The 18,465-nt window shown below is 43.5% G+C and overlaps 1 protein-coding gene across 2 annotated transcripts; it reads right to left on the bottom strand.

The window, feature by feature from the left end:
• Positions 1–962: 962 nt before the first annotated feature.
• Positions 963–9,758, bottom strand: HMGB1 (high mobility group box 1). Of its 2 annotated transcripts, none has more exons than XM_064504955.1 (5): positions 9,550–9,758; positions 6,467–6,629; positions 6,079–6,224; positions 4,887–5,061; positions 963–2,931 (listed from the first exon to the last, which is right to left on the bottom strand). In XM_064504955.1, the coding sequence occupies exons 2-5, from the start codon at positions 6,614–6,616 to the stop codon at positions 2,746–2,748; spliced, it is 657 nt and encodes a 218-aa protein (XP_064361025.1). In that variant the 5' UTR covers positions 6,617–6,629; positions 9,550–9,758; the 3' UTR covers positions 963–2,745. The 2 variants fall into 2 exon arrangements, with proteins under 2 accessions (XP_064361025.1, XP_025964704.1); XM_026108919.2 differs by lacking the exon at positions 9,550–9,758 and adding an exon at positions 7,331–7,475.
• Between the last annotated feature and the right edge of the window lie 8,707 nt (positions 9,759–18,465).

Genomic DNA, 18,465 nt, shown 5'->3' with positions numbered 1-18,465 from the left:
CCGCTCATTATTCCCCAGCAAGCACAAACTTTTAAAGATCACAGGGAGGCAAATTCAAGTAAAAGCGTCAGTAATCACTGACCTCAGATCAGTAATCTTGTAGTAAAGTCTGACCTAATAATGCTGAGAATTGGGCTGAGTTTTTGCTAACAGGATTTCATAACTACCTGATAGCAGGGGGCCCTCTACAAAGCACATTTTGAGAAGAGAACCTAACAAATTATGGCACTTCCCCCAGAAATAGCGGTTTCGTTGTTTCAAAAGAGGTTTCTAGAAGACAGAATTAAAAACTTCAGTCCAGTATATGCACACAAGATCAGCTGACGTTATGTGCAGGTACCAGCCACCCACGAGACAAGTGCGGCCACGCAAATTGTGGCGCTCTCCAGAGATTTTAGTACACCTCCTGACACCAGTCAACAAGGATATCGAGAGTATTATTATTATTTTGGATTCTTTTTCTCAGGAAGTAGCATAAAACCTCCATTATCTGCACTCTTCAGCCTTGAGCATGTTGTGTTTGTTATCAATTTCCTCACCCCAAAGACAAGTCAAATACCATGCCTAGCTGGTGGGTAAGCACTTTCCACTCATCTTTCAAGATCAGCTAAATCCTCCAAGTTACATTTGTCAACATTGAGCACTGAGAACAAAGGCACAAGATACTGGGATCTTAAGTATGTTCTAAGAGCAAGAAACGTATCAACTTTTCTCTGATGACTCAGAGAAGCAAAAAAACCCTTCAGCACAGAAAATTTATTTGTAACCAGTTACCATCATTCAAAAGGGTATCCAGTTTAAAAAAAAGTCTGATCTGCCCTATGTTGACTGCTTTCCATACGGAGACCTGAATGACGTATCTCTTCTGTTTGAAACAGAAAGCAAGGATGTAAACACCAACACCAAAAAAAAAAAAAAAAAAAAAAACCCTTAGGATATTAAGTGAGCCATTTAACTAAGTATTTAAAACCTCTGCAATTATTAGTTTATTAGTATCATCCAGGATTCAGATGTTCAATATTTCTCCTGAAGTTATACATAAATGCAAATTGAAATAAGAATCTGAAAGTCAAAATTGTATAACAAAACAATACTCCATCACAAAAGCGTGTAAAATTACAAGAATGCTTTTTTCTTTTTTTCTTTTTCTTTTTTTTTTTTTTTTAAACACTGGCACTTAAGAGAACCATAATTTTGTAACCAAAAAATTGCCAAATTGTCCCCCAAACTGGTAAGCAGGTATATGTGAAAATAGTTACAGTTGCCAGCACTTGAAGTTTTACTAAATATGCAAAAAACCCCTTAGCTTTGGTTTTGGAAGAGAACTATATTTGACCAAATTAGACATTGTTGGTATACCATAAACATTTCACTTTTTAATGCAAAATTTAATAAAATGTACTTTTCCATACAGCTATATTTAACTTAAAAATGGGCAAACATCAAGAGTGCGGTATAAAACCTAACAGGAAAAATACATCTTATCTCATTTTCAATTTGAGACAATATACAACTTTGTTTAAAGGGCTAAAACTAGAATTTCAAGAATACAAATATGAATTTACATAGATTTAACAAATAATAATGGTACCATTTATAGAAATCTTAGAAAGAAAAATCATTTCTCATGGGCCATTTGCTACCAGGAGAGTTTCATGGTATAAAGCCCGTGGCCATCACCAGATCTGTCACCAAAAAATATGGTAATTTTATGCTTTTAACTTTACACATTTTAGGTATGCTCATCTCTCACAAGTGTTCAGAGATTTACAAATACAACTTCCATTACATGGTAACAGAGTCACACCTGTAAATTTCTCCACACTGGATGGACATACGCTCTTCCTATGGGTCCTTCTAGGACAAATTTTTTACGTCTCCTCCCGCCCCCCCCCGCCCCCAAAGTATTTCATTACTGTAAAATTGAACTCTATACTTCTCAACTCTCCAAGACTGGTAAACTCATGCAACTCAATAGAATATTACATTTCACAAAAATCTGAACAAATATCAGTTTGCTGAGATTGAATTTTTGTTTTGTTTCCAGTTACGGAAGAATATTCATCGTATGCCTATATATTTCTTTTCTTACCCTATCATGATTATGCAGGGTATGCAGATCAAAGCTTTGTTTATCAGCTGGTTATATGAAAGATGAAAACTGTAATATTCACGTGATCCCAAATGGGCATTCAACAAAGCAAAAGATGAGTTCCCCTCAAAAAAAAAAAAAAAAACTATTGATTTTTCAAGGGCAGCTATTAAAAGGACAACAATACTAATAAAAAAAAATTGTATTTACTTAGAAGCATTCAGAATGTCAACAAAACAGCTGCAACTTTTTTTTTTCCTTTTTGCAATTACAGAGTGGTATTCAGTTAACAGAACAACAATTATTTTTATGATGCATCAGAGACAACTGAAGATGAAAAATGAACTACATCCCCATATATAACTAATTTGTGCTGTGCACCAACAAGAACCTGCTTTAAAACTCCCATGCCAATTTACAACCCCCACACTGTACCAGGCAAGGTTAGTGGCCATTGAAATACCACTAAGGACAGGGCTATCTAAAGACACATTCGGTAGTGTGTTAACTATACAAAAAAAGAGACACTGTACAGTTTAAAAACAAATCTTACACAGCCTTACATTTCAATTTTTTTTTCTTTAAAAGGAGTGAGTTGTGTACAGGGGGGTTAAATGCTTTATAGACAAGAAAGAAATTGCTCTAAAAGAGACTTATTCATCATCATCATCATCCTCGTCCTCCTCCTCCTCCTCTTCTTCATGCTCTTCATCATCATCATCCTCTTCATCCTCATCCTCATCTTCCTCCTCTTCCTTCTTCTTCTTGCTCATCTCAGCCTTGGCAACTACTTTTTTGCCTGCATCAACTTTCCCTTTGGCCCGGTATGCAGCAATATCCTTGGAGGAGAAAAGCAGGAATAATCTCTCAAAGATTTAACCAGCCAAGAGCTCTGAACAACTTCCAAATGGTACTTGTGAAACACCTTCTCCATGTCCACTGCGGTAGGACCAGGAGTTGTGGCTTCAGTTACAACAAGATAAACTGAGGCTCAACACCAAAAAACCCCTAAAGAAACAGAAACCCTCTAACACTGAAATGACAGTCACATGCCAAAACACGCTGCTCATGGCTGCTGGGGAATCTCTACTGTCAGGCTTTTAGGAACACACTGGAAAAGCAGCTGCCTGGGATGATACAGGCACAGCTGAGGCCACTTTCCAGGAATGAAGTAGGGAAACCTCTCAAGGTCCCTTTCTACCTCTATTTTCTATGATGGCTAAAGAAATGCACACAAAATCCTTATCTGAGACATGAAATTATAATTAGCCATCAAAAACACATCAGAATGACATGGCCTAATATGTGCAATGTTATGCCTCACCAAAGAGCAATTACACAGAATTCTGGCTAAGTGAAGTTTACAAAATAAAAGGTACAAGAACTTTGATTAAAGGGTAGACAGTGCCACCTTCTGCATGCAATAAATTTATTCTAGTGGTTTATAATGCACAAAATTCAAGTTCCTGTCTCAGGCCAGTCAAAACTGTCCATGGACTGCCCAGTTTTATGCCAAAATAATAAAAACAACAGGCACCTAACAGAATTTATCTACTGCACTCTTAAACATACCAGCTATAGAGAAACGTCCAACATCTTTAAGCAGGCAGTCCAAATACTCCCCACCCAATCTATCCCCTACCATTAACTTCACAGTTCTTTCAAACTCCCTTAAAGCTTAGCATTAAATTTTCAGAAGATAGAAAATTCACTACCAGTCAGAGGCCTATCAGTGAAATATTGAGGTTACTGCACCTTAAAACCCCCATTTGTAACAAGACTCGTGAAGACAAAAATATCCAGGAATGAAGAATAACAATTCTACTATTTTAAAAGCATCTTATGAGTTGTTTGATGCAGTTGTATGTACAAATAATTACCATATTGGTGAGTTTTGTTTAAATTTTCACAGAAAGGACAACATGGGATACCTTCCACTGCTACGGTTCCTCTCCAGCAAATAATCAGAACTAAAAGGAGCCACCTTGCTCACTATAATGCTACAGTTTTGACATGATTTTGATTGCCAGCAAGGACAAACGCCCAGATAAAGGTCACAGCACACAAATGGATAGCTGTGGTATATATTAGCTACAGGTGAATGCTGACCCATAGTAAGACATCATCAGTGTACATTCTAATACGTATCCCCTTCTTTGGTTACACACTATTGTATGTGCAACATGTGACAACAGCTCCAACTGTTAAGGCAGGATTTACCCTTAGTCATTCAAGAAATTGTATGACAACTGCTTTGTAGGCATTAACTACCTTAACTACTAGAAAGGAGATAGAAACAAAATAGAAAAATGCATGTCTAGAGCTAGCATCTCGCTAACATTGTAATATCTGTTATTATTGAAGGAATAAGCTAAACAACTATTTTTATCAATTATTCTAATGTTCGGGGATGTTCTTCAATACCTAACTCCTCCAAAACTAAGAGCATTCTTTACTGACCTTGCTTAATGCTACTACCTTAACTCAGATACTATTGTTGTTGTGACCTATTGTTTTAATAACCAATACAGACACAATAGTGTCTACTAAACCATCACTGGTGGCCCTGAATTACAGGTGAATGAAAACAGTTCAACACTAAGGACTGCAATTTAGAGTTACAACTAATAGTGCGCCCATTGAGTTATATTTTTCTACAGATATCACGACATTTGTCATTAGCATATTATATATTATAAATTATAAAATATTAAGAGTACACTAGGCAGGAAAAACAAATGTATAAATTCAGGTTTGTTCTCCCCAAACCTTCACCATAAATGTCCATCTTTACCTTTTCATACTTCTCCTTCAGTTTAGCAGCCTTTTTTTCATAAGGCTGTTTATCATCTGCAGCGGTGTTGTTCCACATCTCTCCCAGTTTCTTTGCAACATCCCCAATGGACAGACCAGGATGTTCTCCTTTGATTTTTGGACGAAACTCGGAGCAAAACAAAAAAAAAGCCGAACTGGGGAGGGAAGGGGGTAGGGGGGAGCATTTTAATTTTAGACTTTAATCTACTATAACAGATACAAAAAGTCATAATCTTTGTTACTGTTTCTTAAGGGCTCTGTAAAAATATTTTGTAAAAGCACCCAGAAGTTAGACAAACATTAATTACAAAGCAAGATATTAGAACTAAACTTTGAAGACTTAACACATCCTTGTACCTAAGCACTAACGCACATCTGGTCTAATTTTTGGCAGGACTCCCAGAAGGGCTAATTTATATATCGTATGCAGAGAAAATCTTAAAAACAGAATGACTGAATGATACTAGGGGAGCAAATGTTAGGTCAGAACTGTTAAAGAAGGCAGAGTAACATATACACTGCAATATTTGTTGTCAAAATTAGGATTTCCAGATGACAGCACTAGCCCAAATAAAAGCACTCATTTGTACAGGAAGTTCCCTTATTCCCTACAGTGTTAGCTCCATTAAACAAAAACAAAAACAAAAAACAAGAGAGATAAAAATGTATCTCTACAAAGTATTCTCTATATCTATACTAACTTTCAAATTCTCCTAGTAATCTTTTTTGTAGGGACTGAGGTTTTAATTCTCTACAACTGTTTCATACAAGATTATTCCTCTAATTTTAAATGGAACGCCAACAAAAGATCCTGTTCAAGCCAAAAGTTTGTGAGGATGGGGCTGGAAATATTACTGCCTTTTTAGACAAGAACTACTGTCCAGTCACAAAAACTGGAAAAAAATCAGTAAGAATTGTGTGACAGGATGGTGTAGATTTTGGGATCTGCTTTTAAAGGCTGACTCTGTTCCAACTTTATCCAAACTTCACCAACCCAAAAAACAAAACCTAATATTTATAATGAGAAATTCAACCTATCTTTACACCACCAGTCAGAAAAACGACACAGTCTTTTATTTCTCAAGTTTCCAAACCTGGATAAAAGATTACTTTACAGGTATACTCCAGCACGATGGTCGTGAACAAGATAACCTAGCTGGAAATCTACTTACGGAGGCCTCTTCGGTGCATTTGGATCCTTGAACTTCTTTTTTGTTTCCCCCTTAGGTGGTACATAGTTTTTCATTTCTTTTTCATAACGAAGCTTGTCAGCCTTTGCCATATCTTCAAACTTTCCTTTCTCCTTAGAAGACATAGTCTGTAAGGCAATAAAGTGAGAATCTAAGATTCAAAAGCATATGCAAGTCCCTCCCAAAACTCCAGTCTGGGGAGATTAGGCTAAGGCAAGAACAATGGATAGTTACCATTAGTCTTACAACTGTACTTCACACATAGCTAAAAACTAACTTTTAGGGAAATAATTTACAATCTTGAATAATATTTTACACCAGGTAGTTAGTTATTCAAGGTTTTTTTGTTTTGTTTTGAAGTTATTCCTACCTTCCATCGTTCTGAGCACTTTTTTGAGAACTCTGAAAAGTTCACTGAAGCATCTGGATGTTTCTTCTTGTGCTCCTCCCGGCAGGTTTGCACAAAGAAGGCGTATGAAGACATTTTACCTCTTGGCTTCTTAGGATCACCTTTGCCCATTTTTGATGTTTTCCTGTAACACAGTGAAAAAAACCCCCACCTTTAAAACTTTTAAATCCCACCCACCATGACAGAAGGCTATGAAGAATGATCATGCTGATTCAGAACTACCAGAGCAGTATTCTGCTATATCGTAATGGGAAGAAGTTTCTTTACTGGAAAACTTGCATAAGATTTCTACCATCACTGTTTGAGGTAACCTGGCAGATGCAAGAACCCTGACACCTCAAAGGGCCTTCAAAACTTACACTTTCGGTCTCCTACAAATAAAAACGTCCCCTCCAAGCAATCTGTACATAAGTACTGGCATCAATGCAGTGGATATTGCACTCCTGGATTACTGCAAGTGTATCAAATGCTAGGAAAGAATAATCGTATTGAAAGAGTACCTTGATATCCTGTCTCAGCTACTAAATTCTTTCTCTATATAGTCTGTGTTTCCATCCCCCACCCCTGCAGACCTTTGGTGCTCATTCGCCAAAAAAAAAACCAAAAAAAAAACAAAAAACCCCCCACAACACAGTGCATTATTTTATTTTTTTATGCCATCTATTTTGACTAACTCTTTTAAGGGTACTGCAAAAACATACTCTCTCTTTGTATGCGTACCTAAGAACACAGGAACGAAACACTGCACTCAAACGTGTTATAACCAAGTCAGGGACTTGAGAAGTATGACATTTACATACGACTAGCAAAACTGCGAGGACTCACTGAGGTCTATCCTGACTCTGTCAGGGACTGAGGGGGAACCAAAAACACCTTCCTGGAACTTTCACACGCAAGTCAGACATTCAGAGTATTTCTTCATAGCTCCCTGGAAAAAGCCACTTGCACCCTGACAAACTCTGCTCTGCAGCAGGAATTAAGAAAAAAAGTAAAAAAAAAAGTAAAAAAAAAAAAAGTATTTAAAAAAAAAAAGGCAGCACACACCACCCGCCTGTATTGCCACAGAAGCTGTATTTCCTATCGGTTTGGCGGATAGACAGAAACAGATTTCTGCTGTGACTAAACACGTCCGGTTTGAAGTTTCTATCAAGTAAACAAGCGGGCTGGAGGAGCCGGGGCAGCTCCTGCCTGCAATGGAGACGCTTCCAGAGCAGGCGCTGCCCGGGGCCGCGCTGGTGACACGGGGCGGGCGGCCGGGGGCCGCGTCCTGCCGCGCCGAGGTGGGGGCCGGGCAGCCGCCGGCCGTCGGGGCTCCACGCACGCTCCGGTGACTGGAAGAAAAACAGTGATAGTGGTGGTTACACGCCACAGCCGAAACGCTGCAGCTACAGACTCGCGTTTAAAAGCCGCCTTCCCGCCATTTTGGCCATTTCCCCTGCAAGGGGGCAGAGGGAAACTTAGGAAGTGCCCTGAAAGAGGCCTGCGGGGGGCAGGGGAAGGCCGGTGTCAGGAAAAGCGGTAAAAGTTTATTCCACGCCCGCAGTGGCTCTGCCGCCGAGGCCGCCCCGCATGGGCCCGGCCGCCCCCTCCCCCGCCAGGACAAAGCGCCGCGCGCGGCCCCTGCGCCGTGTGGCGCCGCGCGAAACGCGTGAGTCACCGCGGGGCCCGGAGCCGCCGCGGCCTCGCTCCGCCATGAGCGCCGAGGCGGCGGCCTGCCCGCGCGGCCTGCGCAGCCGCCGCCGCGCTGCTGCTGGTGGCGGCGGCCGCCGGGGGCCGCTCCCCGGCGCGGCGGCGGCGATGGCGCAGGCTCCTGGCGGAGGAGGTCACCCGCCACCGAGGCTCCTTCCATTTTGTGCGCCGAGGAGGGAAAGCCCCCCCCCCCCCGGCGGCAGCACCACGCGCCCCCCCGCCCCGCGGCTCGGCAGGGCGGGAGGGGAGCGGAGGCCGCGGGACCCCCGCCGAGGGGCCGCGGCGGGAGCCGGGCGGCGTCCCCCGGCCGCGGCGGCGCAGCGGCGGCGCAGCGCGGAATGGCCGCTGCTGGCGTCGCCCGCGCCCCGGCGCCGCGCGCGCAGAACATGGCTCCTTCCTCCCTTCCCTTCCCTTTGTGTGAGTGTGCTCGCTACCCTGGCGCACACGCTCAGCCATTGCAGCCGGGGGGAGGGCGGGCGGGAGACGGGGGGGGATAGCGGGTGGGTGCGGGGGGGCCGGCGCGCTTCCAGCGCCCGCCCGGGCCCCGGCGGAGCAGGCAGAGCCCCGGCGGGGACCCCCGCGCCCGCCCGCCGCGGGCGGCCGCTCGCCCGGACTTTTAAACCCCCTCGGCCGCAGCCCCTTCGCCCCGGCGAGCAGCGGCGGCTGGAAAAAAAGTTCCCCTGAACTGCGCCCCCGCCCGCCCGAGCTCCTCTGTGCTCAGCCGCCGCTCGCCTTGTTTTCTCGCTCGCGGCTCCCGTCAGCCATGTTACAGCGAGGCAGCTCCGGGGCGAGCGGCTCCCCCGCCCCACGACCCGCGCTCCCCGCGCCCGGCCCGGCCCGGCGGCGGCGGGCAGCGCGGCCCGGCTCGCCCGGCGCCCCCGCCGCCGGCGGCTCCCCGCGCGGGCGCCGCTCGCTGCCCCGCCACCGCAGCGGTGGCCATGGCCAGGCACCGTAAGCGGCTTACGGCAGGGCACGGCGCAGCCCGTGCCCCCGCGCCGCCTCGCCCCCGCGCCGCCGGGCATTTCCAGCCCCTCGCCCCCCGCCGCGGCGCTTCCCTCGCCCATTTCCCTCCCGCCTCCCAGTTCCCAAACTCGCCCGCTCCCCGCGCCCCCGGCGCCCCCGCCCCGCCCCGGCCCGGCCCGGGGGCTCGCCGCCCGGGAAGTGTCTTTTAGGCGCAGCCTAATTCGCCTTTGTGTGCCGCTGCGAGCGCCGGCGCTGCCCCGCGCCCCGCGGCCAGGCAGCAGCGGCGGAGGGCACGGCGCGGCACGGCACGGCGCGGCGCGGCGGGTAGCGCCGGCTCCCTGCCCGGCTGCGAGCGCGCCCGGCCGGCCCGCCGGCCCCCGGCGCATACTCACCCCGTGTCACACTCCGCACGCACCCCCTCGCTCGGCCCACGAGCCCCAGAGACGCTAGCCCGGCCGCTCGCACCGGCCCCCCAATGCTGCCTGGGTCTCTATGTAGCCCAATGCACTGCAATGGCTGTGAGAGCGGGATCGATACGCAGCCTCCTCACACTCTCAGCGCTGGTAACATTACTCTCAACACAGCCCCGTCCCCATTGGCTGCCGCCAAGCCAGCCGCCGCGCCGATTGGCCGAGGCCCTTCCATTGTCCTGACCAGAGAGCTCCGCCGATTGGGCGCGGCGCGGGACACGTCACTGAGGATTGAAAGGGCGCGCAAATATAAAAGTGAGTGGAGGGAGCCGGGCGGCGGCGGGATGCACAGTTCTGAGGTGGCGGCTCGTCGCCGCGTCGCTGTCTGCGAGGAGCGCGGCTCGTCGCCGATCCGCCCGCCGTGGCCGCGGCCCCGCCCGGCCCCGCCGCCCGCGGGGCAGCTCCTAGTGTGGCCGCCGCGCCGCCGCGGGTGCCCGCGCAGCGCCCCGGCAGCGCCGCCGCCCCCCTGCGGCACCTCCCCGCGGGGCCGCGGCGCGCAGGCGGCGGCGGCCGCCCCGCCGGCAACCCCATTTTACAGACGCGGAAACTGAGGCACGGAGCGAGTAGGGCCCGGGGCGCGGTGGGGCCCGCGACCCCCGGCCGGGTTTTCCCATTTTTCTTCCCTGGTTGCAGCCGTCGGATCCCACTTACTGACACGCGAACGTCGGCGCGCGTGGCGTTGCCGTTAGCTCTTACACGAGTGTACAGGGTTTTGCCTGCGCGGACTATATTGTGTCATAACTTCCCCCCCACCCCCCCAGGGGTGGATAAGTTACTCCAGTGTCTGTAAGAATGAGAATTTGGAGATTTTGGTTCTCTTTATAGCTCCCTGTACAGCTCTTAATGAAAAGGTGCAGGTTGGGATTTTCAAGCAACCCTCCTGGTCTTCAGCATTTCTAGAATCATATCCAGTTTGGGCATCGAAGAGCAGTGACAGGCTAAACTAACAGAAACTTGGCATTATGGGCCATATCTCATTTGCCCTCTGTTTCCCTTTCTTCCTCTGCTTTTTTTGAATAGTCATTTGCACTGCACAAATCATCTGCAGAAGTCTATCAAATTGAAGGAGTAACTGTTTACATCTACCTTACTCTAGTGCAAGTAACCATATAAAGAGCACTGTTACAATAAATCCAAAAACACTTCCCTGAAAGGTGTTATTAGCATACTTACCCAGCTAACAGATACTTGCATGGACAGAGCTAGACAGGTGTACATAGTAAAAAATGTTCTTACCTTTCAATTTTTTTTTTAAGATGATAATATATGAGTAGCAGGTCACAGGAAGAGATGATCTATACAATCCTCAAAGTTTTGCAGGCAGTCTAAATGTGAAAATAGGACAAATCCTAGCGTCCCAGACCACAAACTCTTCCAAAACTTTACACATAGGAAGAGATTTTTAAAAGAACAGGATAATTAAGTAGGTTGTTAAAATTAACTATTGGACATGAACATAACTATAAATATTTGTGACCAGTAATATAACATAAGTATTAAGGAGAAATACTGTTGAGCAAAGAGTCATGATACACATCATCCTTGCATACAGAATTACAAAACAGTAACATTAAGATTAAATTGAGTTTCTGTATTATCATCTGGCAAAATAAACTAATTGATAAAGGCACTGTCTTTTTTTTAGCAGGAGAATGGCAGGAAATAACTACAGTGACAACTGAATTAACTCTTAAAATTCAAAACAAGGTGCCTTTTAATTTTGTCTTACTTCTTGCATAATTCTCAGTAAGAGAGAACCTTAGAGAATACTAGTTTACTAACTTTAGGCCTATACAAATGGAAAGCTGCGCAAATACTGAGAACTAATTAAAAAAAAAAAAGCCCCAAGCTCCACATCTTAGTCATAATTGTACCAATTTCCAGTGCAGCCAGGTCTAAGTTCAATAAGCTAGCATCCTTTGCTTCCTCTTTCTTTAGATAAGGATGTGATTAAAAAGAAAGCAACATAATTATACTGGTACTAGTCTACTGCATGCACTTCTATACTGGGATGTTTTGATTCTCTACTTGTTTGTAAGGTGCAAATTAGGTGGATAGAATCATTTTAACTGTATCATAGAAAACCCCTCATAAAATCATGTGAAGATTCACCCAAGCACTCACTTCAAATAGTTCTCTGCTCTTCCATGTAAGCCATGGAAGACACAGCACGAGTGGCTATGCTACAGACTATTTAATGATTCTTGGGCAAATTTTTGTGCCCATTCTTCCTTCTTTAAATAGGATAATATTTCTCCAATGTTTATGAAACACTGTTACAACTGAAGTAAGCTGCAAATGAGCAAGTCCCTTGGTTGAGGAAATAGGTGCTGATCTATTCGAAGGAGTTCCCCTACTGGAGTAGAGCAGCATCCTTAACTCTGTGCAAATGTGTCAGTCCAGAGATAAACACCAATGACTGGTCTCAGTGTCACACTGGATGACATGACACAGAAAATGCAGTTTGTTTCTTCATTGGCTTATTTCTTGAGTAAAATCAGTTTGCTTTTACATAAAGTACCCCTGTAAGTCCTATAGAAGTAATGCATAGGTTCTTGCTCAAGAAGCTGGCAGCACACAGTAAGGTAACAGTAAGCTACGAGCTGGTTAGCTTCACAGAGCTGCTTAGCCTCACAAGAGTTAAACCATCTCCCAGCAAGCATTAGAATATGCAGCAGGGCAAGTTTATTGTTCAGTAAGTTCTGAGTGTTGTCCAGACTTCCTATCCTTTTCCTAATGTGATTTTCCCATCTCAGAAAACTCAGATCTCTCCTCAAAATCTTCCCAAATGCTATTTAACTGGGCCACTCATGGCTGAGGAAGGCCCCACAAATCATACACATTTTCTAACAGAATATTTGTATTAGTACTCATCTGATCTCCTTAATTAGACTGGGATCCAGTAAGACCCAGTCCACCATTACTATTCCAGATCCTATGCCTGAACCACTTGCTGTTGTTTGGTCACAGTTGTTGCCTCTGACTTTTTTTCCTTCTCTAGCTGATGTTTCCTTTAAAATATTGCCCATGGGAAGGCACACAAATTCCAAATTCTTCATCAGAATTACCAATTGTTTATCAAGGGCAAGTGGTGCTTTTTGGAAGTCAAAGACCCTCCTTAATAATTATTCTAATACTAAAACTGTCCCATTTGGGAAGAGGTCCAGATAGACACATGAGGAAGACAAGCAGTTCTTAGCAGTTCTGATATCTGAAATAATGTGAAGATACACGGACAGTAAGGAACAGTAATATTTCTGTCTTAAGGAAAATTATTTTGTCAGGTTTATGTCTTAGAGTTTAAACCTTGTCTTTATACAGGATACATATTGTAAAAAGTATTTATTTGGCCAAGTGCACAGTAGCTAATAACTTTGCTCATATTGAACATCTTCAAAATCTCTTCCTTGAAAATAAGGCCTGAAAAAAAGGAAATGGAAGGCATGTATCCCCAGCAGTTGTCTAGAGCCAACAGTTTAGAAAAAGGTAAGAGAGAATCTTTAAGATGTCATTGTAAGGAGTGTGTGAATGTGGAGATTCTGACTACATGACATATTCTTACAAAGGTTTTCCTCCATCTGTGCTGTTTATATTCTAGGGCCTGTACAGGTTTCCATAGTCTGGGGGGCTTCCTCTGCTGTCCTTGAATACAGAAACAAAAATAATTTATTCATCAATTGCAAACTAGCATTTTTTATGGAAGCAGTATGTTTCTTCTCTCGTTCATGCTGTGCCACATCCCTTCTGATACTTACAAACATGCCTTCTTCTGCAAACTTTATTGAAGTCAAAATCTGTTTTAAGTTACAGTCCACATAACAGGTGGACAGAATCACTTGAATAACATGAGCCACCTTAGACTTCATGCAAAGAGGCTTTACCCACAGAGTCATTACAGTACAATATGACTGCTCAGGAAAAAAGTATGTAGCTGCACAGGAAGTTTCAAAATCCCTATTTAGTAATTTTGTTGTTTTGCAAACTATTCTATACTTTGGGAAAAGTCACATGGATTAGATGCTGTATTGCAAAGAAAGAATAAGACTACAATATCTATATGCGTGTGTTTTCAAATTTTTCAATTTTTACAATATCCTTTGTAACGACTTACTTCAAAACTATTAGTAGAAAAGTTTGGAAGGAGTATTTTGATTCAACTTCTTTTCAATGCATGGCAAGCTGAACTTGGATGGAAACATCAGCTATATATTCTTAACCTTTTTAAAAAAAAAGTTCTTCATTTTCCATTTTCTTTAGAGATAACAAAGATAAGCAAGAGCAAGGCCTCTCCAAAGAGAGAGTTGTTCTTCTAAACAATGTATTTACTGAGTGGTAACAAGAAAGTTCCAATTAAATGAAGACGAATATAGAGAAGCTTTATTTTATGTATTTAGAATTATGCTCTTACTTCAGGACATCCTCTGTTTCACACATAACTGAAGACTAACAAAGACAAACAACGATGGAGAGTCCCAAGGAGTACTACAGAGACTGTCTGGTTGACAGTGAAGCCTAACCAAAAGATAGAGGCAGAGTGGTATCTGTTTTCTTTGCAACTTTCTGAAATCACTTGGCAAGATTCCTCTTTGTTCAACTGTATTTTCAAGGAAGTCTAACAATATAAAGAGCCATGCCTTAGAAAGTCTCTGAGCTCTGTGATAGCTGACAGAGGTGAGAAAAGGAACTTACGTCAGGACACAGGAACTTTTCAGAACAGGGCAGCACACTTCCACTGGGACAAGGAGATCACTCTGCCATGCTGCCACCTTCTCTTTTGCAGATTCTGCTTTCTGTGAAGAACACTGCTCACTCCACATCATTTTTGGCTGGAAGTCAGAGGATTTCAATAGCTTTCTTTGACAACAAAAAGAGTCACTGGAACTCTGGATTTTGTCGCTCTGTGCTCCCTCCTGACGAAAAAGATCATTGTTTCTTCAGGTTAAAATTAAGAGTGTATTATGGTGAAAATGGCACAGCAAAAAGTAGCTTGTCAGTCAAATCCAAAAGCCATTATTAGGCCATTTTTGATGAGTTTTGAAAGCCTGTCTCAGCAAAAATGTTACATTTTCAGCTCAAAACGAGAGCAAAACCTCCACAGAGAAAGGGTATCTGGCCACATGTACTTATGATGGAGCGGCTGATGATTTAAATTGTCACTGTTGTTTTAGAACACTTGCAGTCATGCACCCGGGGAGCTGGTTAGCAATGCGCTCAGAAAAAGCACTATCTGTATTCGCCCTTTTCCTGAGGCTGCAGTGCCATCCTGTATGCCGCCCATATGAACACAATTCTCAGTTTCTTATCAGATACAGACTTACAACCATGTTTTTCTCCAGTGTCTTGTGCAAAATCTTCAGGAGATACTTCAAATATTTCCTTAAAACCATTTCTGAAAAAGAAAGACTCCTTTCAAAGAAATGAGACTTAGCAGGTCTACTGGTAGTAAAAATGCATGGAATGTGCTTTGCTTACCTTTCCGGCTGGATTTGTTCAGATTGCATAAAGTAATCTGCATATATTGCTGACTGTCTTTTATAACTGAGCATTATCTAGAGAACAGAGTTTCAGAAGGCCATTTGTCCTTTCAACGTGGATGAGTGGCTGGCTATTCTAGATGTGTGAGTAAGCAGCAACTGAAGAGAAGTAGTAGCCAGACAAGGTAACCTCGGATGACTAGAGGAAGTGGTCGGGGAGAGGCAGCCAGGGAACAGGGATGGGACTGGTGCCGCTGCAGTAATTTCCTCATCAGGCTTCATTTGTGAACCAGCTGATTTTTGTTGACATGCGAGCCCTCCAGACAACTGCATCATTTCTATAGCCTGCTGATATGTTCTTAAATCAGGCTCAGTACTCACACAGTGGTCTTATCTATGGAATGGGTAACACTGATATTTTTAAGGATGCAATAGATATAAAGTAAAACATGTAGGAAAATATATTTTATAGCAAAAATGTATGCCCACACCGTTCAACTCATAAAGTGGGCAAAAGAGACTGATGAGGATATATTAGTATGACTTTTCTTCAGATGTTCATTGTGCCAGCAACATTTTTTCACAGTGAAAATGTGTATGATAAGTAACCATTGCATGGTAGCACTAATGATAATTATTTACTATTATGACATGTGATTCCTTCAGCATCTTATTCCTTACATATAAGCACGTGACTTCTTTGAGTGCCTCTCTGAAGCTCTTAATACAGAGTTTCAGACAGATGGGAACTGTGTTCAGCTCCAACAGCAAAAAGGAGTGCAAGAAATGTTCTTTAAGAACTGCACTAAAATCGCTGACCTGTTAAGATGCTTGATTTGCTGAGAATACAACATGTAGTGCAACATCCACTTGTCTCTTCAACTTCGTGGAAACACTGCATCAAATATTCAATTCCCCTCCAAAATCTCCAAGCTGATTATGTGATTTTACACTCAACTTTACCACCAAGAGTTATCAACTGTAGTGCTTGCTTCTAGTCAATGCAAGATGCTGCTGTCCACCTTCACAGACACTGTCCTCTAAAGGTATTACTACTCACTCTTCCTCACTCCAGTCTAGAGGTAGGTAAGTCTCTGATGCTGACCCTGTTATAAGACTTCTACACCGGAACAGGCAGAATCCAACCAGCCCTATGCTGACGTGAAAATACATGACATTCCTTTTGTTCCTATTTTATCCTTACCAAAATGTTCATGGAGATATGCTCCCTCACATCTGGGACTCCTTTTGATAGCCTTCCATGCTACATGATAATTTTGGAAGATCCCTTGGGCAAGGCATAGTACTGGGACCCACCTACTATTCCCTTATCTATGTTTTCTGAAAATACACAGTATATGAACATCACTCTGACCTGCACTCTGGTCCTTTTTACAGAACACTATCCATGTCTGCAGCACACACTAAACCACCCGAACCAGTCTATTTCTGACCAGATAGAAAATACTTCAACAGCAACAGACCCAGACATTAGAAATCCTAGCACCTACTCCATAACTTGACTCGGTATTGTCTCTACAAGAGAGGAGAATAATGTGAATTTACAGGATGTTGGTATCTGAAGAAATAGGGGATGCAGCACACATTACTCTACCTGATAACTATATAGGATCTACCATGATGTCTACACTGCACACAAGCAGTTCCAAGAACTGCTGGAGAAAATAACCATTAGCTCACAGCTTCAAAAACAAACCAGAGTAGTCTGACAGAAGGACAGTCTTGCCCTTTAGCTGAACGTGATTGCCACTGAGTACTATCCACCTCATCCCTGATGACAGAATGGTAGAAAATAGTGTTTCTCACTCATTCAGAGAATTTTATGCATCTTCAGCAACATTAACTTGCTAACTTCCTGATGAAATACAGTGCTCAGGAAGGATTACAAGTACTAAAAATATCAAAAAGGGATCCTTACAGACAAAGGGTGTGTTTGGTTACTATTTTAATGGCTCTCTAGGACACACGGTGATCAATCACTAGAACTTTATGGAATGCCATACAATATTCTATATTACAGCTCTACAATACTACTTATTTTAGCATTTACTAACTGAATAAAAGGAAGCAGTCATTGGTTACTACAGTCTGTACTGGATAAACACTCACTAAGAGCATCATGATTTTCTGGATACAACTAACTAGGACTACTGGAAAAGTCAACTCTGGGGTCTGCTTAGAGAATAAATTTTTTTTCCAACTTTTCTCACACTGCAGCTTTTCTGTTGGAGAAAAGCATCTCAAAGGGTCTTTAAACATGGAAAAACATATACAAGAAAAACAAATCCACCTCTGCTCCAAATTCCCAGATGTTGTGGTCTCACCTCTGTGACTCTTCCACTGTTACCACACAGATTCTCTTACATGGATGGTGGGCTTTTAGGAATAAAGTCTTTAAGGAGGCATTTCCACCCTCTAACCCAGGCTGCAATATGCCTTACAGAGACCATGCTGCATGCAGCCTAAAGATGAAGTATCCAAGCTTCACAGAGCATTAGGGTTCAGGGCAGTAGGATGGTCCTCAGCGTCAGCAGTTTTCAAACCAGGGAGCAGGCCATGTAAGGAAGGCACAGAACCCTTCCTGGGAGGGTGCAAGAAGCCTCATGAAAATGTTATCCTATCTTCACCTCTCTCTCTGTCCCTCTTTCTCTTCCCATTTTTTTCCCTTCCACTGTGCAAAGGTAAGCTGGAAAATGTATCATGGCAGCTGTGCCTGCTCACCATATACTCACCACGAGCACTATTTAAAGTGAGAGTAATTTTCTTGCCCTCTCCTTGAGTGGTTATACTCCAGTTTGCTGTAGTAAACTCCAGCTTACTCCAGTATATATTATACTTCAGTGGGTGCTGCATTGTTGCAACACCTATCAAAAGTCTTCTCAATTTATTAGGAATTAAGAATGAGGATCACCTCTTATACAGTAGTTCAAGGAAATGAAGTCATGCTAGGATTCTTATTGATGCTGTCTCCAGTTTCTATGATAATCATTCAGTCTCTTCTGCTACCTTCTTTCCCAGAGCCCTTTACTGAAGGGTTCTATTCCAAGACTTAGAGACTCAGATGAAACTGAGGCACTCTAGGATGTAAGAAATTATATTCTTTACACTGACTAAGCCTGTGATGCAAAAAGGCATTCAAGGGCATGCCCTCTTCTACCATCTCCTTCTAACAACAAATAGCTGTTTTAAAAAGGGCTCTGTGGGCATCACTGCATGGGGACAATGTCTACCCCAAGTCACTTTGTGCTACCAAAATCTTAGGATTAATTTTGTGATTAACACAAGTGCATAGTATCGCTTTAGATTCAGACTTTTCTTAACTAGAGATCATCTGGCTTTTTAT

This window comes from Dromaius novaehollandiae, chromosome 1, assembly GCF_036370855.1.
Source record: "Dromaius novaehollandiae isolate bDroNov1 chromosome 1, bDroNov1.hap1, whole genome shotgun sequence".
NCBI classification, from domain to species: domain Eukaryota; kingdom Metazoa; phylum Chordata; class Aves; order Casuariiformes; family Dromaiidae; genus Dromaius; species Dromaius novaehollandiae.
The sequence above is the reverse complement of the archived record's forward strand: the minus strand, read 5'-3'. Positions and strand labels throughout refer to the sequence as shown.

Bases quoted from the DNA above. Each gene is read 5' to 3' on its own strand.
- HMGB1 (XM_064504955.1), bottom strand. From the start codon at position 6,616: ATGGGCAAAGGTGATCCTAAGAAGCCAAGAGGTAAAATGTCTTCATAC. The intron at 6,225-6,466 runs GTAGGAATAACT...ATTGCCTTACAG, and splicing joins AGTGCTCAGAACGATGGAAG to ACTATGTCTTCTAAGGAGAA. The intron at 2,932-4,886 runs GTAAAGATGGAC...TTCTCCTCCAAG, and splicing joins TGAAGGAGAAGTATGAAAAG to GATATTGCTGCATACCGGGC.